The following is a 23,796-nucleotide window of genomic DNA, read 5'->3' as shown; positions in this document are numbered from 1 at the left end:
ATTAATGATTCCTTTCACTCTTGTGGCTTTTCTTTCTAGATAACTATGATTAAGCACCTTAGAAAAATTGAGGTAATTTCTTCCTATTTATTTTTCTTAAAGCAAAGCCAGCCAGCACAAGCATCTCCATCAAGTGGAAGACAATCTGGAAATAGTGAACGTAAACGAAAGGAACCTCGAGAAAAAGATAAAGAAAAAGAAAAGGAAAAAAATAGCTGTGTAATTTTGTAACAAGTGTTGGATTCTGTTGGAACCATCTATAGCCTTGAGAAACAAAACCGCAGGAGGAAAGGAAGAAAAACCGATAAATACCGTCTGTGCCTGATTTCCCAACGGATTTTGTTCATGTCTTCAGGGGAAAGGTTGTTACTTAGTTACAATCAGACTTTTTCAAGTCACACAGTACACTCTTTATGAGCTGGAGTTTCATGTTACAAGTTGGAAATGCTGTGTGTTGTCATTCATGAAAAATACTGCACTTGTAGCCAAATAAGCAGATCACAGCAAATTTTGTGTCATAGTGACATTCATAACTCATATCAGTTAGTAAGCTATTTTATCTTCTGTTCTAACAATGAATGGAGGTAATTGATTTTGTCTGATTCCTTTCTGAAATCTAAGTATTAGCACAATAGTTTCTGAAATTAATTTCTACAATGTTAGATTATGATCTAATCCACAAGAAACCAGGGGTTTAATATAGGGATTTAAAAAGAAAAAAAAAAGAAAAAAATAACAGGAATAAATAACCCTTAATTGTATATTGGACTAGTTCAGCCCTTGAACAGCTTTACCTTTCTTTAGGAATGTACATTTTAGATACTATCTTGAGAACTGATAGTGGAGTTTGGATTTAATCTAGATAGAAAAAAAAATTTGTATTTCTTTTCCAATAGCAAAAAAATCACATAATACTAATACTTATATCCTATCCAAATCAGATATTAATGACTTTGTAGTGTTGTGAAATATTGAGGAATTTTGAAAATTTCAATATAGGTGACTTGGACCACAGTTACTATTTATTGATAGTGTGACGAGTGTAAGGAGGAAACCATAGGAGGCCACTATTTATTGATAGTGTGACGAGTGTAAGGAGGAAACCATAGGAGGCCACTATTTATTGATAGTGTGACGAGTGTAAGGAGGGAACCATAGGAGGCCACTATTTATTGATAGTGTGACGAGTGTAAGGAGGGAACCATAGGAGGCCACTATTTATTGATAGTGTGACGAGTGTAAGGAGGAAACCATAGGAGGCCACTATTTATTGATAGTGTGACGAGTGTAAGGAGGAAACCATAGGAGGCCACTATTTATTGATAGTGTGACGAGTGTAAGGAGGAAACCATAGGAGGCCACTATTTATTGATAGTGTGACGAGTGTAAGGAGGAAACCATAGGAGGCCACTAGGGTTTGTAAATATGGGAGTGTAGAAGAGCAGATAGTTCGATGTCTACCTTTTTCTAGAATTACCTTGAACCTTAAAACTTAAATCATGTTTATTTGCTAGAAAATTAGGTATACTTATTAAAACCAACAAAAAAGCACATTTCTGAAAGGAAGTTAGAGATAATCTCTGAGACTAGTGAAAAAGCATTAACAAAAATCTGTTTGAGAATAGATAGAATTTGGAGGAATTTATGTAAAAGCAATCAGATTTTTTTAACTTATGGGAACCAAATAAACCTATAACATCTTGTAGTGTTTATAGGATTTAGAAAGAATATTTATTGAATTTTATTATGAGGCAACACATATTTTCCTGTATTTCTAGATCTAGTTTGGAAAACTATACTTAATAGTCCTTTTTATATGCTTTATATTTAAAAGTTTGTTTTAGTCATTTTTGAAACAACTATTGCTGCTGCAAGTAGTTATGTGATTTATATTCTAAGCCTCGGTAAATTTGTTTGTTTAAGAGCATCTTAATCTAACCTGAGCATCCACTCGGAGAATGTTTTTTGTGGTCTGGAGTGACGATAGACTACAAAAAATGTGGTCTAGATTTCTTAAGCTATGTCCTTAACATTCTTCGTGATCCAAGACCGGTTATAGCATAAGTCTATGTGTAAAAAGTAAAGTCTTATTTATGGAAGAAATTATTCTAAGGGAAAAATCCAGGGTCAAGCTGTGTCTTTAATGTCCTTCTGTATTGCATGTCTGTTTATGTTATACATTTGTTATTCCTTCAAATATCCTATGTTAGCATGATAAATCATCAGAGAACCTGTTTGGGGTATAAGACCTTGATACAAAATATTTGGTGACTCTCTTGATAATAACCCAGAATATGCGTACTTTGGTAAGTAATCAAATGCACTACAGAATTGTATGTTGGCTCAAACAAGTTGACCTTAGTCCAAGTTTACTCTTGGTATTACTGTGTTGGTTGAAGGAGGAAACTCAAACCTCAGGGTTTGTTTTTCCCAGAGTAGATAGTAGTGACAGTGCACTATATTTTAATAAGACAGAAACAAAACAATAAAACCTGAGGAATTTTTAAAAGCACATTTGAGGCATATTTTTCCATAATTATATACTTATCTATTTATTGCCCTTGAAAAATATATGTGTAGAAGTTATTCTTCTGTTATTTGTTACTATCTTCTTAATTTGTTCCAAAGATAATACTGCCGTTCTGCATTCCCTCTGGAAGAAAACATAAAAAACTCACTCAAAACCAGCAGTGCTGCTATCAGATAAGTAGATGTCAATGTATACTTATAAGGAATAACTAAAACTGTAATGTGTTTGTTAAGTCAACTTTTTTCTATGTAATATTTCCAGATCAGACTTTCTTACATTCCCGGAATTCAGTTTGATATACCAAGAGTAATAATGATAAAATGTTCGCTTTGATTACTGTGGGGAAAAAATTAAAAGTTCGATTCTATTAAAACAAACAAACTTCTCAGAGATACTGGTTTCCCATCCTTGAAGGCTATAAAGAATTAACAGCTATTGTCTCTTTCTCCTTATATTTTGCTCAAGGCAACAAATTATATATTCAGACATTTCATTGCTGGTTTGGGTACATTGGAGTTTGGTAGAGGTATATTAAAGTCTTTCCTTCACAGCATTTTGTAAGACCTGAAAATTATTACATGTACATTACTAGCAGAAGTTAGAACTTAAACATTTTTGTTTTTAATATTTATAGGCTAGATTAGGGACACATTTGCATTAATCAAACACTGTTAGAGCTTGGAAGAGAGGCACATGAATGAATGGATATGGTCACTGCACTTTCTTGTACTTTCAAAGCCTATTCCTCAAGGTTAGCAACCAGTCTTTATTAATAATATGAAAATTTTCTTCGTCTGATCTCACTGAATCAACAATGCTATGATTTACAATAGGTTATCAACACTTAAAAGTACTTATTTTGTGTGTGTCTGTGTGTGTGTGTGTGTGTGTACTTCTAAAGCAAGGATCCATGACTTCTATTAGATTCTCAAAGGAATCTGGGAAATTTCCCTCAAATTTAAGCATCACCATTTTAAGAATATACATGCACATATGTACATAGACACAGTAAGCACTTTGAGGCAGCTAAAATTGGCATTGGCTGCTTCCTATAATATACTGGTCCAGTGTACTTAGGTAAAGTAACTTCTTCCATATTTCAAGGTGTCAGGTTAGTAGTTGAATGAGGCATAGATTTAAGTTTAGGATTAGGTTTTGGAATATATTTTGTTTTATCGTCTCACATTTCTAGTATTTGACTAATTATCCCATATTATGTTTTGAATTCTTCCTCATACATCTTGATCTTAGCTTAATTAAGCAAGTTAGTATCAGAGATTAGTTGGCTGAACTCAACATTAACTATTTTGTACTTGCACAAACACTTAACATTTTGTTTTCAGTGAATCGCCAACTTAGTTCACCAAGAGACAGAAGATCTTGAGAGGAAAGAGGACTAGAAGTCAAATAGATATTTAACGAAAGAATTAATATGGTCCCTGTATTAATGTTGGCATATGAAGCAGATATTTATAAAATCCTGCTGGAGAAAAATCAAGGCAAGAATTTCCAGCATTGTCCTCATACAGTCTCATTTGTTTAAAATTTTTTTAAAAAGGCAAATTGATTACATTTTGCTTAACTTTCCTATTCACTGTGCCAGTTATGTTAAAGCATGATGGAAAGCTTATGGGCTTTACTTGTCACACAATACTTGGGCATACAACTTAAACTATACTTGTAAACTTACCAATGTTGATAAAATAACTTGAAGGCATTAAAGATAGTATATAATTTGGATTTTGAGAAACTGGAAATGTGGAATTCTGAATCGTTTTATGTCTAAACACCTGGGCTTTTATCTTGCCATGGGCAAACTTTCTGTGCCTCGCTTTACATATGTAAAGGATGCTCATTTTTTTAGTGCTCTGCACTCCTGAATAAAGGGCTTAGTATAAGCACAGAGTGTTATTTAAATAATCATAAATTTTGTACATCTTTTATTCTTGAATGTGCAGACTTTTTTCCCAATGACAATATTTCTTAAGCCAGTTTTTTTGCTGCTGTCAAAATTTGTAGAATTATCTTATCTTTGAGTATGGCATCATCTCTTCCTAAAATGTATTTTACAGTTGCTTTTCTGTTCTGTAGTTGCTTTTGTGGACTATAGGGTCAAAATCAAGAGTATTTTGAGAGTGTAAAATCATTAAAGACCTGTTTTCTTCCAGTATCTTCCATATATCTAAATATTTAGATTCTTTTTGCCTTTTCCTCCATGGGACAAAGTACGCTGGTATCAGATTACTAATACATATATGTAAGCTTTTTTTGCATGGATGGAATTTATTTAGATCTCTCAAGTACTGTCATTTTTAGGGCTATTTAAATTATTTCTGTTAGTATAAAATGTTATTTGATAATGTGCAGTTAATTTCCTTTTAGGAAGTGAGTGAAAATGGTAAAGGAACTCATCGGAATCAGAGTTATTAGGTTCTCTGGTAATTTAGTGTATTTTTTTCACTGATATCTAACACTTCTAAAGCTAATGGGAAAACATTATGAAGAATTGAGGTTACTCTCCTTGGGTGACTCTTTAAAACAAACTAAAATTTAAAATCAAAAGCTTCCTGAACGAAATAAATTCAAAATCGAGAAAATGAAGTCTGAGGGACAAATTGCAGGACTCTGATAAGTTTAACGTATTTTGAAGATCTATCTAAATTTTAATTTGTGCACGTCTCTTAATCCTGGTGTTTCTGCGTTAAGAAATCAGAGTTTAATAAATTGTGGTATGTATACATATTTTTACATGAAGGATTCTAGTTTCTAATTTCACTTTTCTGATCTCAAAAAAATTAAACTCAAAAAACAGGGTAAAAGTCTTCAACTATTGCCTCAAATTCAGCTTTATCCTATTGTCCTGATTTAGACTTGTCTGCCTATAACATATTTTTTAGGGCATGGTACTATCCCAGATAAGGTGTTGAAATACCATGGCAGAAATACAAAACCTAAGCTTTAAATAACGACAGTAGATTTTAAAAACAAAAAGCTATATTATTATTCTACAATGTTTCTCTATTTCATCTGATATTCTAAGAATTTCTTCAAATCACTTACTTTGTCACCATTAACTTTAAAAATGTTATATCCATCCTCACTGTAATATCCTGCTTTGAGAAGCAGGGATGCCTCCTAGATTAGAGGATGCACAAAGCAAAATTCTTCTGAAAGTGATCGTGGCTTCTTTGGCTCTATTATTTACAGCTTCAAACAGGAAGTCGGGAAACTAAAATGCCCATTTAAATTCCCAAATCAGTGACTTGTCCAAATAGGCATTATGACTGAAATACCCTACAGAGCAGTTTGAACTAAGGGAATGTATTTGAAGACTAAGATTGGCATTTAATCTTTGAAGATCTGTCCTGTGTTTCTCTCAATTTTGTTGGTTTTTGTTGTTGTTCTTTTTTTGTATTTTAGTTGTATGAAATAACCATTTTTTCCCTGAGTACATAGTATATCTTAGCTTTACAGATTTGTAAAGATGAGGGTTTGAAAATCTTCCACCAGTTTTTGGTTAAAAAGCTATCTTCCTCAATAAAATGACAATTATTGTTTTCACAGATCAACATATCACAAGTAGGACAATAGGATAGAAGACTGATGTATGATTGCTACACGACAGTCAGCAAAAGGGATAATCTTCACTTGGGAAACGGCAGAGGTACCTTGAAAGTCATTTCCTAAAGTTAGTGCATGTGAGCCTTTTTCCTTGAATTGTGCAGAACAATTGGATTGTGGCACATATTTTGAGGAATAGCAAGTGAAATGCTATATAGCAAGAAGAAACAAATTTTCTTCCTCCACTTTACTGTTGAACTATTTGGGTCAAGAAGTTTCTATGACATATCATAGATTTCTTTGTGCCAGGCCAGAATTGGCCAACTGAAATAGAGTTTTCAAAGAGCTTAAATATATAGATTGCATATGAGTGCCTATTTTTTCTCCTCCTTTCCTTTACTGTCTTAATGCCCTTTCTACTTCTGAAATAATTCATCTCTTTTGCTTTATGACCAGCTTAAATTCCAGTTTGAGAATAACAGCAACCCTAGAGATTGAGGAAGTGCATTGAAATACATTTTTTTAATAAAGACACCTTAAAGCATCTACCCAGCTTAGGGTTGAACTGAATTTCTGTGAAAGAAAGTTGTTTTAAAAGCTAATTATGCTAAAACTATTTAATTCTAAAACTATGTCTTAAACAAGTTTCAAAAGTTTCACTTTGGGAGGATATTCCTAAAAAAAGGCATATCAAACATAGACAGGAAAGTATATTTCTAACAGAATTATTCAGTATTATTCAACATTTAATTTCATGTTTGTTATTGTACTACAAGGATAGGTCATTCTTGGATTAAAATGTTGGAGTTTTTGTTAATATACTTAAAACTGTAACCAGTGATATCACCTTTAGTATTTTTTATTATAGATTATATTTTATTTCAATAAACTTTGATATTTAGACCAAACAGTCTTTCTGCTATGTATATTCGTCTCAGTAAGCTACTTCTTACAAATTTAAGATGAATGTGGAATTAGGGAATTGACATACTGATTCACATTTACCTAGGATTAACTCTTAGAACACTTGGACCAACTCTTGATAAAGACTGATTTTCCCCCCAGAAGTGGGAACAAAGAAACAATTTACTCTAAACCTAATCATAGTTAACTACCTGATCCCAGTGGTAGATTTATTATATCTGATACTTCTATCCTCTTGGAGGACTAAGTAAGAAAGAGCTGAGAAGGAATCATTTTCTCTTTACACCAAGCCAACCCTGCTGTAAAGTTTTGGTCCAACAATTTAATGTCCAAACCGGCTAATGTCAGACATTTCTCTAAAGCTTTCTTAGACTCCCTAGCCCTCTAAGCAGAATTGGTCATTCCTCATAGTGTTTTGCAGACCTCTCCTCATAGCTTAAGCTAGGTTGTGAGCCTTTAAGGACAGGGATCATGTCTTATTCATCTTGATTTTCTTGGCAAATTACATGATAATTACTTCAAATGAACTTGAATATCTATTTAGAGGAATTTTTTTAAATACCTATATTATGTAGTTATTGCTTGCTTGTCCTTTAAGTAGGATAACTAATAAGTTGGGTTATGGAATTAGTTTTCCACATTAGCATAAAAGTTATATATAGAGAGGGAACTAATGAGAAGATACTTTGATTAAGGAGATTAAGAAGGCTACTTAAGCCTTGTAAAAGTAAACATTTTTCTGGGGCCAACCCTGTGGCCAGTGGTTAAGTTCACCTGCTCCGCTTCAGTGGCCCAGGGTTTCACTGGTTCGGATCCTGAGCGCAGACATGGCACTGCTCATCAAGCCATGCTGAGGCGGCATCCCACATGCCACAACTAGAAAGACCCACGACTAAAGAAAACATACAACTTTGTGCTGGGGAGCTTTGGGGAGAAAAAGGAAAAATAAAATCTTAAAAAAAAAAATTTTTTTTCTATTTTCTCCAATTATAATGTTAATCCTGCCATGAGGGCTGAGATCAACCTGGACTCAGAATGGCTCAGAGTGAAAAATGAGGAACAAACAAAACTTTAGAATACACAGAATAATATAATCATGAATTCCACATATAACTTTGGAAATTGTGGCATGTTCTCCTTGGAGAGTAATTTGGTTACTCACTTATCAAGAATACAATATACCAGGAAACCCAGGAAGCTAGACTTAATAGGAATGACCACATTTGGACAGTCAATGATCTGAATTTAAAGCTGTGGCATTAAATTTTAAAAGTGGGTATAATAGAAGTCAAGCGCATAGGACTAAGAAAGTCAGGCTAAAGGCAGCACCTTCAACAAATTCAAGGCCCTATTGGGGAGGAAAAAATCATTTTTCTCCTACCCTTCTAACTTCTCAGCTGGGACCCATGTAACAGAAAAGAGATTAATAAGAGAAAAACAAATAGGGGCCAGCCCAGTGGCATAGTGGTTAAGTTTGCCTGCTCTGCTTTGGTGGCCCAGGGTTTTCAGGTTCAGATCGCAGGCGCAGACCTAGCACTGCTCATCAGGCCACGCTGTGAAAGCATCCCACGTAAAATACAAGATTGGCACAGATGTTAGCTCATGTCCACGAAAATAATCCATAACCAATCTATAAATGAAAATTTGGGTGAGTTTATTCTGAGCTGAAATCTGAGGACCATGGCCCGGGGCCTTTCTTCCCAAAGGAAGAAAGGGCACCAAAGAAGTGAGGTGTACAGAGTGGTTATATACCCCCAAGCAGGACGTTTCACATATGATTGAGATGTCCCTCCCACAATAGTCACAAGATTGCCCTGTCAGCACAGCGCTTGATGGACACAGCAGGTAGTGGGTCTGCTATCTTGATGGGCGTAGCAGGAGGCAAGCCTGTTGTCTCGAGCTGGGCGGCCACAGGTGAGCGCAGCAATCAGTTTCTAGCCTAAGGAAAGATGCTTAATCCTTAAGGAGATGCCAACGTTGGGAGGGGGAGGGAAGTTGCACCTTTATCTCAAGGGCCTTTGTTCTTGCCATAGGGAATATCTAAACCAGACATACAATGCATGCTCAACAGCTACGGTCAGGCCCTTTTGGAAAGACAAGTTCAGGCCAAATTAGGTTTATACCAAATGGCTTCCTCATATTCTCCAATATATCCTATTGCTTGCCATTTTTATTCGTCACTCAGCAACAATCTTCCTCATGCAAAAAGAGGAAGATTGGCAAAGGATGTTAGCTCAGGGCCAATCTTCCTCACACTCACACAAAAAACAATATTAATAAAAAAACACAAATTTATTAACATGTATATCTCATGTACATGTGGAAGATAGGGGAAAATTAGTAACTCTGAGATGTGGCTTAGAATCCAGGCTCTAATACCATTTCAGCTAAAGACAAAAGAAAGAAGTGTGGTGGGGAGACCAGTTATGGGGAAGTAACCCCATAACTGGGGAGAAAAAGTATGGTAAACAAGAAAAAGATTTGTTCTGCAAAGTCTTTAGTTGGTGCCTTCTCCATTGATAAGATTCTCTTGCGCTTTAGTCATCCTCTTTCTGGTAAAGGAAGATTTTCTTTATAAATGTAAATTTCCATTACAAAAGGGTAACTTCTCTGTTTTCAGAGCTTCTGTGTCTGCTGTTTCTCAAAATAATCAGTTTAAAATAATACTATGTCAAAGAAGCATATTTTGGGGTAGCACATTCTGTTACTCTTCAGTTGACTGAGGCAAAGGCTGACAGCCTACAAAGGGTTCTTCATCCTTTTGAAGATTTTTCTTTGGGCTGCCAGCCTTATTAAATAAGTCACTAGAAAGAAGTGATGATAAGGCGATAGCCTCTGAATACTGGCATTTCACCGAATACCTTAGTCCTTAAAACAGGGAACAGACTGCTTACTAATAATTATAACAACAATACTCTTCCTTTATTGGGATATTACTATGTATCAGACATTGTACTGTTTATATTCCTATTCTTACTTCATCCTCACAGCAATTTTAGGAGGTTGATACTGTCACAGTTAAGGAAACAGAAACTTGAAAGATTAAGCAACTGGTAAAAGGTCATTCCCAGTGGCAATGTTGAAATTTAAAACCAAACCTGTCTGTCTAACTCCAAAACCCACTCTCTTTACTTCAAAATTATAGAAGCTTTCACAAATTTGCATGCCATTCTTGACTCCTTTGATATAGACAATGGTCATCAGTTCTCCTAAACGACGGAATTAATCTCAACATAGGGAGGCTGAAGAAAATCCTTTAAAGTCAGATTCTGGGACTAAGTATTTGAAATCTCACCTCATCAGTGTTTTGTGGTGGTTTTTTTCCCATTGGGGTGGGAATGGGATACTTAAATCTTTCATTAAAAGGTCAAAGGTTATGGCCTGAAAATTTCTGAAGCTTTTCTTTCTACACTTTTGATTTACCAAAAGAACAGTTTTACTCAAGCTGAAAAACTGCATCTTTCTAGAGGTGGTTTTTCTACTGATAGAAGGATTTGGAGGACAAATTACATGTGCATTGTTTGTATTTATCACTGCTTTTTAGATTTATTTCCCTTCATAAATATTTCAGCAAAATTCAGTTAAGTATTTGCATACCTCATATATTCCAATGACCTCTTTCTTTTTTAAATGACTCATTGTATTTTTGAAATTTTTCTTATACATTTCTGGTATCTAATCAAAATTTTGAACCTAGAATCACTAAGATTTGCTCCTCTTCTGGATGTGCCATGGTTTTAGTTCTTACTGTTAGGTCTATGATCCATTTCAAGATAATTTTTCTATATGGTGTCGGGTAAAGATCAAGATTCATTTTTTTGCATGTGGCTATTCCATTATTTCAGCCCTATTTATTGAAAAGATTATCCTTTCCCCACTTAACTATATAGATATCTTTGTCAAAATCATTAACCATAAATGTGTGGATTTTTGTTTTCTGGATTTCATTGATCTATTACTCTATCTTTATGTCAGTACTGTAACATCTTGATCTATGTTGCTGTATAAAAAGTCTTGAAACCATGTAGCAGGAATAATTGATTTTTTTCTGCTTATCAAGGTTGTTTGGACTATTCAAGTTTGTTTTGACTCTTATATAATTACATTTCTATATAATTTTAAAACCAACCTGCCAATTTCTACAAGAAAAGCCATATGAATTTTGATTGGGATTGTATGAGATTGTATTGAATCTATGTATCAATTTGGTAAGAAATGACATCATAATATTTAATCTCTTAATCAATGAACATGATTATATTTCATCAAAATTTTAAACTTTTGCTCTCCTAAGGATACCTAAGAAAATGGAAAGGCAAACTAAAGACTGAGAGAAAATACTTCCAAAGCACATACTGACAAAGGACTTGTATTAATATATAAGGAGCTCTTACAACTCAGTAAGAAGGAAAAAATAAGAAGTTGGCAAAAGATTGAACAGGCACTTCATCAAAGAAAATATACAGGGGGCCGGCCCCGTGACCAAGTGGTTGAGTTCTCGCGCTCTGCTTTGGTGGCCCATGGTTTCGTCAGTTCGAATCCTGGGCGTGGACATGGCACCGCTCATCAAATCATGCTGAGGCGGCATCCCACATGCCACAACTAGAAGGACCCACAACTAAAAATACACAACTATGTACCAGGGCTCTTGGGGAGAAAAAGGAAAAATAAAATCTTAAATATATATGTATACAAATAGCAAATAAGTACATGAAAAGATGCTCAACATCATTAGTCATAGGGAAATGCAAATTAAAACCATAATGGGATACCACTACACATTCACCAGAATGGCTAAAATTAAAAAGATTAATAATACCAAGTGTTGGTAAAGATGTGAAACACTTGGAACTCTTACACAACTGGTATGAATATAAAACAATACAATCAAACAAACAATATTATACAACACTTTGGAAAAGTTTGGTGCTTTCTCAAAAAGTTAAACATACACCTGCCATACAACTCACCTATCCCACTCTTCAGAGCAACTTCATTTGAAAGAGCCTAAAACTGAAAGTAACCCAAATGTGCGTTATCAAGGGAATGCATAAACACATCATGGTTCATCCATACAATAGAGTACTACTCATCAATGTAAATGAATGGACTACTGATACAAGCAACAACATGGATGGATTGCTAAGTATGGTGAGTAAAAGAAGCAGATAAAAATGAGCCTATACTTATGATTCCACTTATATAAAATTCTAGAAAATGCAAACTAATCTATAGGACATAAAGTATATCAGTGGTTGTCTGTGGATAGAGTGGGAGTGGATGATAAAGATGGATTACAAAGGGGCATAAGGAAACTTGGAAACGATGGATATATTCTTAATTTTGATTATTGTGGTAGTTTCTTGGAGATATATGCATATGTGTGTGTGTATATATATATGTCAAAATTTATTATGTTCGTATGCAATGTATTGTGTATCACTATTTATCAATAAAAGATGGAGCCACAGGGACCGGCCCTGTGGCATAGTGGTTAAGTTCATGTGCTCCGCTTCAGCAGCCTGGGGTTCACAGCTTTGGATCCCAGGTGTGAACCTAGGACTGCTAGTCTAGCCACGCTGTGGCAGCATCCCACATAAAATAGAAGACTGGCACAGATGTTAGCTTAGGGATAATCTTCCTCAAGCAAAAAAAGAGGAAGATTGGCAACAGCTGTTAGTTCAGGGTAATCTTCCTCAGCAAAAAAAAAGAAAAGAAAAAATCAAACATTAAAAAAACCCAAATAGAACTTTAAAGATAAAAAAAAGTGTAAAATTAAATTTTCACAGGATCAGATTAACAGTGGATTAGACATTGCAGAAGAAAAAGACTGGTAAATGTGAAGGCACAAAGATTAAATGAATGAAAAAAATAAATAGAAGTTCAGGGTCTTGTAAGGCAACATCAAGTTAGAAAATATATGTAAATGAAGTCTCTTAATGAGAGTAGGAAGTGTAGAAAAAATATAGAAAGAAAACTGGCTAAAATTTTCCAATTTGATTTAAAAAAATATAGTTACAGGGGGCTGGCCCCATGGCTGAGTGGTTAAGTTTGAGTGCTCCACTGTGGCGGCCCAGGGTTTTACCAGTTTGGATCCTGGGCGTGGACATGGCACTGCTCATCAGGCCACATTGAGGCAGTGTCCCACATGCCACAACGAGAAGGACCTGCAACTAAGATAATACAACTATGTGCCGGGGGACTTGGGGAGATAAAGCAGAAAAAAAAAAAAAACTGAATCATTTAAAAAAAAAATATATATATATATATATATAGTTACAGAGCTAAGAATCTCAACAAACTACAAGTAGGAAACATGCACATACCAACACACATAGTCGAGTTGCTGAAAACCAGTGATAAATAGAAAATCTTAAAGCAAGTAGGAAGGGCTGGGGAGGGGCTAGAGGGGAAATATCTCATCCCTGTACCACCCTCCCTCCCCACCCAGAATACCTGCGAGGTTACCAATTGCTTAAATAATGCAAGACCCCTAGACAGTGTACTTGGGCCTTACTAAGTGCCACCACACAGCAAATGCCCAGGGACTGATGCTTCAGACATAGGTTCAGTGCATCGTCCCAAGGAGAGGATCTATTGCTCTAAGGCCCAACCCACATCCCTCAGAGGTAGACTGAAAAGCCTTGGAAGGAAAGACAGCCACCTAGGAGCAGGCCATGCCTCTCCCCTCCCTTTTCCCATAACCCACCTACAAGGTTGGTACTATGAGTCATCAGGCACAGATGGAAACTGAAAACTGTGGCCTCTCCCATGTGGAAAAAGCAGATCTGTAGCAGAGTAGTTTCCATGGGCTGTGGGGCCAGCATTTTGCTGCTGCATTGCAAGGAAAAACCTAATTCTCAGAGTTATAAGAGAAAATACCCCTGAGGCACGGTAAAGGGATTAATTCAAACCTAACTTAAGCCCAGGTCCTTAACCATACAACCATTGCCCTGGGGAGGTCCCTAACCCTAACAATACCAATTTGAGGGTCCCTGGAGGAAAAAAATGTCTAAGTATAAGGAGGCTAAAGAACCTCCCCTCAGTATATTCAGTGACAAAACGAGAGGGAAGGGGTAGAGGGAGGGAGGGAGGAAAGGAAAGGAAGGAAGAAAGAAAGAAGCCTGGATACAGGTCAAGGAAATAAATACACACACACACACACACACACACACACATATTAAATTGAAACAAAGGTCCACAATTTGAACCAATTGAAAATGCAAAATTTACTAAAAGTATTTATATAACAAAAAGATTAAAAGGGCACCAATTGGCTCTTGTGCCTCTACAACAAATAGGTTCTGAATTAACTTTAACATTCACTAAAATGCACCAACTGGCAAAGCTTTATGGACTTAATCCTGGGGCTCAAATTACAGTTATACCTGGGGATCTCACTAAATTTGAACATGGTACCCTAATAATCTTAGAAGAGTACTAAATATAAAATAGAGGAAAAAATAGGTATGCCTCACTTTAACTACAGCCTTGCCTAAATTTTCCATAGCCAGAGTACCCATTGCCCTAAAATATTCCATAGTGAGCATAGATACATGAGTAACAAATTAAAACTGAATTAAGTCTTTGGCACTTACAAATTGGCTTGACAAAATGGGACCCATGGACCCCTGGTTAGTAGTTAATATGGCCCAATCATCGTTAAAACAGGGCCTTCAAGGATGGAAACTTACTATATAAAACCTAATGAATGGGTGATTATTCCCACTGCTTCTATATTTGACAGCCCACTTTTGCCTATTCTTAAACCTAGAAAGAATGAATGATGCCTTGCACTGGATTACTGCAATCTTAATTGTGTGGTCCCATCCATGAAGGTCCCCATACCCAATACCCAATATTATTGAAATTACTGATGCTATCCGGTCAGAAACTGGCAAATCTTTAGCTATTATAGATTTGACTGATATGTTCTATATACTGCCTGTTTACACAGCCTCTCAGTGGCTGTGTGCCTTCACTTTTGAAGGGACACATACGCTTTTGCTGGGCTACCCATGGGGTACCTCAACAGTTTTGCCATCACACACAGTCTTTGCAGACAAGCTCTTAACTGCATTCAGCTTTCTCCAGGAGCACAGGTGTTACATTACACTGATGACAACCTCCTCTGAGGAGATTCACTTGACACACTCATGAAGGACATACAAGTCCAACATCTTTTAGTCATTTTGGGGTCCTGAAAACAACATATTCCTCCTTTACAAGTTTTACTTAATCTCTGATGTTACTACTTGCAAATCAGCCCACCTTAAATTGAGCTCCCTTCAACAAAAGGCCCTAGAGTCTGTCCCAATTAAAATCAACGGGCACTTCCTGTCGTGCCTTTAGAGACTCCTTTGCTGTAGAGGCTTTAACAACCTCCCCTCATGCCTCCTGGAGCCTCTGGATCACCTAAGTTGCCTACAGGCTTCTGATGCAAGAAACTACCCTTCTCAGCCTCATGCAGTATGCCATTAGAAAAGAAACTGCTGGCCACATACTAGGATATCCTGGAAATAGAGTTTTTCACAGACCCCGAGGCTGTGACCCTCTGTACCCAGCTGCCCATTATGCCTTGGGTCATGGAAGCAGCACCCCACAAGCTAGCACTGCTACTGAGCCCTCCTGGATGCAGGATGGCACCAAACCTGGACCCATTGGCATATTCCACCTGCAGGAGAAATGGCCTCCTTTGTTCTCAGTTCCTTGCCAGTTGTCACCCCTCCTCCAGACCCCCTTGGTCTGGGATTAACTGAGTGAATAGCAATGGGAGCTCACAGAATACACAGACAGCATTGCCACCACCATACATGAGGGAGCTGAGTGCAATATTGCTGCTTTCATCCCTTAATCACGATGTGGCTGATAAAGGATGGACACAAGGGTCAGCAAAACTGGCCAAACTTCAGGCAATCATCTTAGCACCGGATGTCCTGGTCAGCAAACGGCCCTATCTGCACCTTTTTACAAACTTTTGGGCCACTGCCTAAGAGTTGTTCCCTCCCCTTAAGGTAAAGAACTCAGAATCTCTTGCATCACAGATACCCAAGATATAAATCAAAGTTACACATGTCTGTACATACGAAGGCCATAATACAAAGCCTCACCAGACACTTCTTGTCTTCTTCAAAGTTCCAGACATTACTGATAGTGATCAAGACACACATTTCACTTCTCAAAATAACACAATACTGGGCTCTTGGAAAAGGCACCAACAAAACTTTTATCTTTCCAATAGGTCCCAGTCAGTATCATGAGAGACATAATGGTCTCTTCAAACAACTTCTTTTTAAAGTCTAATCTGCAAATGGACCCCTAAATGGTCTCTGTCTTTCCCCAGGCATTAATCTCTCTTAATTTAAGTCTCCTTGGATAACTCACACCTTACACCAACTTTAAAAAAAACTTTCCAATGCCCTCTCCTGTCTTTACAGAGGATATGTCTTACCGCTATGTATATGAAGACTCGTTACATATGAGACGCTTTAATAATGTCTCCCCTATCTTTATGAATGTCCAACCTATCCCATAAGGGCAGGAGGCTGGATCAAGGGTACACAGGCTTCTGGGACCCATTAACCACAGATTGTCAGGCCAGGCACCTGCCCATCTAATATGGGACCTATTTAAGCACGAACTTCTACTACCCAAAAAACCTTCTTCAATATTCAGATTATAAAGGGGTGGATAATATTCTGCGCTCTCCCTCCAATCCCCTCAAGGAAATAAAAATTAGTTGTCCAGGACACAGGGATGGTTCAACATCCGCAAATCAATCAACGTGATACACCACATCAACAAACTGAGGAATAAAAACCACATGATCATCTCAATAGATGCAGAGAAGGCATTTGACAAGATCCAACAGCCATTTATGATAAAAACTCTGAACAAAATGGGCATAGAAGGAAACTACCTCAACATAATAAAGGCCATATATGACAAACCCATAGCCAACATCATACTCAATGGGCAAAAACTGAACACCATCCCCCTGAAAACAGGAACGAGACAAGGATGCCCTCTATCACCACTCTTATTTAACATAGTACTGGAGGTCCTGGCCAGAGCAATCAGGCAAGAAAAAGGAATAAAAGGAATCCAAATAGGGAGGGAAGAAGTGAAACTCTCGCTGTTTGCAGACGACATGATCTTATATATAGAAAACCCCAAAGAATCCATTGGAAAACTGTTAGAAGTAATCAACAACTACAGCAAAGTTGCAGGGTATAAAATCAATTTGCATAAATCAGTAGCATTTCTATACTCCAGTAATGAACCAACAGAAAAAGAACTCAAGAATACAATACTAATCACAATCGCAACAAGAAGAATAAAATACCTTGGGGTAAATTTAACTAAGGAAGTGAAGGACCTATATAATGAAAATTACAAGGCCTTTCTGAGAGAATTGGATGACGACATAAGGAGATGGAAAGACATTCCATGTACATGGACTGGAAGAATAAACATAGTTAAAATGTCGATTCTACCTAAAGCAATCTACAGATTCAACGCCATCCCAATCAGAATCCCAATGACATTCTTTACAGAATTAGAACAAAGAATCCTAAAATTCATATGGGGCAACAAAAGACCCCGAATTTCTAAAGCAATCCTGAGAAAAAAGAACAAAACGGGAGGCATCACAATCCCTGACTTCAAAACATACTACAAAGCTACAGTAATCAAAACAGCATGGTACTGGTACAAAAACAGGTGCACAGATCAATGGAACAGAATTGAAAGCCCAGAAATAAAACCACACATCTATGGACAGCTTATCTTTGACAAAGGAGCTGAGGGCCTACAATGGAGAAAAGAAAGTCTTTTCAACAAATGGTGCTGGGAAAACTGGAAAGCCACATGTAAAAGAATGAAAATTGACCATTCTTTTTCACCATTCACCAAAATAAACTCAAAATGGATCAAAGACCTAAAGGTGAGACCTGAAACCATAAGGCTTCTGGAAGAAAACGTAGGCAGTACACTCTTTGACATCAGTATTAAAAGGATCTTTTTGGACACCATGCCTTCTCAGAGAAGGGAAACAATAGAAAGAATAAACAAATGGGACTTCCTCAGACTAAAGAGCTTCTTCAAGGCAAATGAAAACAGGATTGAAACAAAAAAACAACCCACTAACTGGGAAAAAATATTTGCAAGTCACATATCTGACAAAGGCTTAATATCCATAATATATAAAGAACTCTCGCAACTCAACAACAAAACATCAAACAACCCAATCAAAAAATGGGCTGGAGACATGAACAGACATTTCTCCAAAGAAGATATACTGATGGCCAATAAGCACATGAAAAGATGCTCATCATCGCTGATCATCAGGGAAATGCAAATCAAAACTACACTAAGATATCACCTTACACCCGTTAGAATGACAAAAATATCTAAAACTAATAGCAACAAATGTTGGAGAGGTTGCGGAGAAAAAGGAACCCTCATACACTGCTGGTGGGAATGCAAACTGGTGCAGCCACTATGGAAAACAGTATGGAGATTCCTCAAAAAATTAAAAATAGAACTACCATACGATCCAGCCATCCCACTACTGGGTATTTATCCAAAGAGCTTGAAGTCAGCAATCCCAAAAGTCCTACGCACCCCAATGTTTACTGCAGCATTATTTACAATAGCAAAGACATGGAAGCAACCTAAGTGCCCAGCAACAGACGAATGGATAAAGAAGATGTGGTACATATATACAATGGAATACTACTCAGCTGTAAAACAACAAAATCATTCCATTTGCAATAACATGGATGGACCTTGAGGGAATTATGTTAAGTGAAATAAGCCAGCGAGAGAAGGATAATCTCTGTATGACTCCACTCATATGAGGAATTTAAAATTATGGACTAAGAACAGTTTAGTGGATACCAGGGGAAAGGTGGGGTGGGTGGTGGGCACAAAGGGTGAAGTGGTGCACCTACAACACGACTGACAAACATTAATGTACAACTGAAATTTCACAAGATTGTAACCTATCATTAACTCAATTAAAAAAAAAAAAATTAGTTGTCCAGGGCCATTCCCACAGAGAGTGTGGACTACCAAGAGAAGGGATGGAAAATTCCACTTAGTAAATGAAAAGTACATTCACAGATGATAATAAAATCAATACCATATCCCATAATGATGAAACCAGACAGCCCCTCCTTGATAATAATCCATGCTGGAGGAAAATCAACATCAAGCAACAAAAGCCTGTCAAGTGCAGCTGCACACCATTCCACTGGCTATTAGTCATGTTACCATCGCTCTTGTTACTACTGGTCTGGGTACTTTCATTGGTTTGTAATTCATAGGCCCAAATCCTCTACATAAGTCATTATTTCAACCAAACATGGCAAATGTTGAGGCTCACATGCCATCGAGTGTGGCTAATGCAAGCTCTGCAGCCCAAAGGCCCTGGCAGCTTGCCTGCCAACAATCAAACCAACACATAGAACAAAAGGCCCATAATAACTGGCTAAATTCGAGGGCCTGCCTACAGTTTAATGCTGGAGCTCCAACAACGTTGGCCACAGATATTTTGATTGACAACTTGACAGCCTATTAACAACATGCACCTATATCAGGCCATACGATTTAAAACCTATTGGCTGCGGAAACACTCTCCTCACCCATCTGGGCAAAACCTTGGGCTGTTGGGAGTTTTTAGATTTGGCCACCCTCAGTTGGGGGTTTAATTGCGCCAATCAGGTTCTGGCACATATCCATGAATGTACTAAAATCACTGAGTTGTACACTTTAAGTGGTGAACTGTCTGGTATATGAATTATATCTCAACAAAGCAGTTTTGAAAAAAATGCTTAACAAAATTTTAGCAAATCAAATTCAGCAATATATATAATTAAATATATCAAAAATGACAATATTATTACAATAATAAAATATTAATTATACAAATTTTACCATAACCAAGTATGAATTTTCCTTGGTGTGCAAGGTTGATTTAACATTTTAATATCAGTCAATGTAATTCACCGTATTAACAGAATGAAGGGGAAAACCCATATGATCATTTCAATAGACACAGAAAAAGTATTCGACAGAATTCAATATCCAACTGTAATGAAAACTCTTAGCATATTAGAAATAGAAGGTAACTTCCTATCAACCTCATAAAGGGTATAAATGAAAAACTCACAGCTGACATCACACTTAACGGTTAAAGACTCAATGCTTTTCCCCCAGAATAGGGAACTATGCAAGAACGTCTGCCCTCACTACCCCTATTCAACATTCTATTGGAGATTCTAGCCACTGCAATAAGGCAAGGGGGAAAAAAGGCATTTAGATTGGTAAGGAAGATATAATGCTGCTTTCGTTTCCAGGAGACAAGATGGTGTACGTGGAAAACCCTGAGGCACCTACAACACAGCTGGCAGAATAAGTAAATTTAGCAAGGTCACAAGATCCAAGGGTCGATATACAAAAATCAAACAATTTAAATACCACTGACAATAGCATCAAAAATATTAAATACTTAAGGATAAATTTTAAAAAAATGTGTAAGACCTAAACAATAAAAATTCTAACACATTGCTGAGAAATATTAAAGAATACCTACTAAATGAAAGGATACACTATTTATAGATTGTTTGTTAATATGTCAGTTCTCTCCAAATTTATCTATATATTCAAAACAATTTCATTCGAAATCCCAGCAGGCCTTTTTCTGGTAGACATTGGTAAGCTAATTTTAATGTAATTAAATGTAAAGGAGTGACATCAGCCAAATAATTTTGAAAAACATAAATAACAACATTAAAGGAGTTGTTTGACTTGATTTGAAGACAGTATGAAGCTACAGTAGTCAAAGCAGTGTGAAAGTTTGGTGAAAGTATAAACACACAGATCAATGGAAGAGAATAAAGGCTAGAAGAAGATTCACATATATAGAGTAAATTGATTTTTATTTTTACAAAAGTGCTAAGGTAATTTGTGGGGAAAAAATAGTCTTTTCAACAAATTATACTGGAAAAACTAGATATCCATATAGAAAAAAGAAGTACCTCAACTCTTAACTTGTGCTACATATAAATCAACTTGAAATTGATTTTATCTAAATGTAAAAGCTAAAACTATAAAAGTTCTAGAAGAAAACATAGGAGAAAAACCTATGTGATCTTGGAGTAGGGAAAAATTTCTTAGATAGGACAAAAAATACCTGTGAATCTTGAAAGTAAAAATAGATAAACTGAAGTTCATCAAAACTAAAAACTATTCTTCAAAAGATACCACTAAAAAAATGAAAAGGCCCAATGTGTATCTGATAAAGGCCTGATATCCATAAAACATAAAGAGGTCTTACAACTCAAGACAAAAAAGCACAATTAAACACGGGATAAAGTCTGAACAGATATTTCACAAACAGATATATCAGTAGTCAATAAGCACATTACACACTCAACATCATTAGTCAGCAGGGAAATGTAAACTAAAACCACAGTGAGATAGTTCTCTACCTCCACTAAAATGGCTAAAATTAAAAAGACTGACAATACTAAGTGTTAGTAAGTCTGTGGAGCAATTTGGACCCTTTACATTGCTGATGCAAAATGGTACAACCACTTTAGAAAGCTCTCTGGCAGCTTCCTGTAAAATTAAACATACACTTACTATATATACATATTATATATATAATGTAGATAATAACATATAATAATATACATATATTCCAGCAATTCCCACTCCTAGATATTTACTCAAGAGAAATGAAAACACATGTACACACATAGACTTGTACACAAATATTCATAGCAGTTTTATTCATAACAGCCAAAAACTGTCAACAACTCAAATTTTCAATAGATGAATGCTTAAAAAATAGTGGTATATCCAGGCAGTGGAATACTACACAGCAACAAAAAGAAGGAACTACTGATATACTAAGCAACATGGATGAATTGCAAAAACATTATGCTGAACAAAAGGAGGCAGATACAAAAGACATTACTGTATAATTCTGTTTATATGAAACTGTAAGAAACATAAAATCTGTAGTGACAGAAAGCAAATAAGTGGTTGTGCTGAAGATGTGGATAGTGACGATGAGGAAAGGGCACAAGGAAAACTTTTAGCAATGGTAATATTCCACACCTTGATCATGGCAGGGGTTACTTGGGTGTATACATTTGTCAAAACTCATTAAACTGTACACTGAAAATGTGTGTGATACTATTTGTAAATTTTACTTCAAAAAAATTAAATTGTATTTCTATATATTAGCAATGAACGATTGAAATTTTAAAAATTCCATTCATAATAGCGTCACACAAAATACTACTCAGATATAAATTTAACAAAATATGTGCAAGACCTATATGTTGAAAACCATAACTTGAGTTACTTCATTTCTGTAATTCTACATGTCCACTTGCAATTTTTATGTTTAAATTCTAAAAATAGCTAACAGAGTGAGAACGAGAAAGTGTAACATTTTTCCTTGGTAAGTGCAAATTTTAGTTGAATCAAAAAATATTTTACTAAACTGTAATACCTTTTAAACTGAAAATTCTTAATTGTTATTTTAAAACTAAAGAATAAGGGAAATGCTTATTATGGAAAATAACTTTGTCATATAGAGGAGGGGGTGTTAAGAAATTATTTGTGGTGTGAAGAAAATATTTGTGGTGTCAAATATATTACATATGTCACTGGTCATATCTGCCAACAATGACTTGAAGCGATGTTCTTACAAGTATGTGCCTGTGTTTGAATCTTGGTCCCACCACTTGCTATCTTTACAATCTTGGGCAAGCTGTTCCTTGGTTTCCACACACATAAAACAGGAGTAACAACAGTGCCTACACCTAAATCATAAGTTTGCTATGGGAATTAAATGAATTAATGCATGTAAATTACCTAGTACCATGCCTAGCACACAGTAAACGCTTGATAAATAACTTCCGTGATGACAATCATGCTTATAACACATTTAACATTAACACAGTAGTAAGCTTGAAATATCAGTTACTTACTGTGTGACAAGGTTTTTCTTCCCCTTAATTTCCTGTAATTGGTTAGAATGGTCAGAGTTGCCTATATTTAAACTTATTTTTATAATAGAAGTTAGACAGTAGGAATCATAAAGGTCATAAATCTATGGATAAAGAAATTGGGGTCCATAAAGGTTAATTATATGCTTCAACTAGTAGGACCAGAACTGGACTCCACAGCTTCTACCTCTCAATCTAGTCTCTTAATCTTGGGATCTGGATACAGCCCTTTTAAACCCTTTTCAATCGTGACTCTCTAGTCAATGGAATGACAACATAGTACTGGTATCTAAATAATACATAAGATTACATTTCACAGCTCAACCAGGATGGCTCTGGAAGTTCTGCACAAAAGCTCCTAAAGCTGATGCAGAAGTTCCCCTTCCCTGACCCCGAGTGGTTCAACTATATAAAGTTATTAATCATCAGTTAACTAGAAAATTATATTACTCAGAGCATCTCAGCCCACTGGCAGGCAAAAGATGGAGTTTCTTAAACTAAAATGACACGTGTTGGAGCAGTGATGAGGAAAACTCTACTACCCATAAAAAGGCCAATTGCTCTTCAAAGAGCTTTTGGTCTTATCTACTCTGAGTTCTATCGCAATTGATTCTCAACCTTGGCAGCACACATGAATCCTTTGGGGGAACTTTTGCGGGAAAACATGCCTAGGCCCCACTCATGGCTGTCTGCAGGTAGAACCCAGGCTTGAGAACTACTGCCTTATCTCACCCGGTTCAACCTCAGATTTTG

General features: G+C 36.3%; 2 protein-coding genes across 4 annotated transcripts in view; one reads left to right on the top strand and one right to left on the bottom strand.

Moving 5' to 3' along the window:
- MINDY2 (MINDY lysine 48 deubiquitinase 2) overlaps positions 1-5,284 on the top strand; it is a 69,776-nt gene extending 64,492 nt beyond the window's left edge. For both annotated transcript variants that reach the window (XM_023616637.2, XM_023616617.2), the window contains one exon: positions 103-5,284. In XM_023616637.2, the coding sequence (XP_023472405.2) occupies positions 103-231 (129 nt within the window). In that variant the 3' untranslated portion in view covers positions 232-5,284. The remainder of the gene's footprint in view (positions 1-102) is intronic.
- Positions 2,526-23,796, bottom strand: part of SLTM (SAFB like transcription modulator) — a 68,750-nt gene continuing 47,479 nt past the window's right edge. For both annotated transcript variants that reach the window (XM_070235831.1, XM_023616596.2), the window contains exon 21: positions 2,526-2,653. In XM_070235831.1, the coding sequence (XP_070091932.1) occupies positions 2,605-2,653 (49 nt within the window). In that variant the 3' untranslated portion in view covers positions 2,526-2,604. The remainder of the gene's footprint in view (positions 2,654-23,796) is intronic.

This window comes from Equus caballus, chromosome 1 (assembly GCF_041296265.1).
Source record: "Equus caballus isolate H_3958 breed thoroughbred chromosome 1, TB-T2T, whole genome shotgun sequence".
NCBI lineage: Eukaryota > Metazoa > Chordata > Mammalia > Perissodactyla > Equidae > Equus > Equus caballus.
Note: the sequence above shows the minus strand (reverse complement) of the source record. Positions and strands in the feature narration are given on the sequence as shown.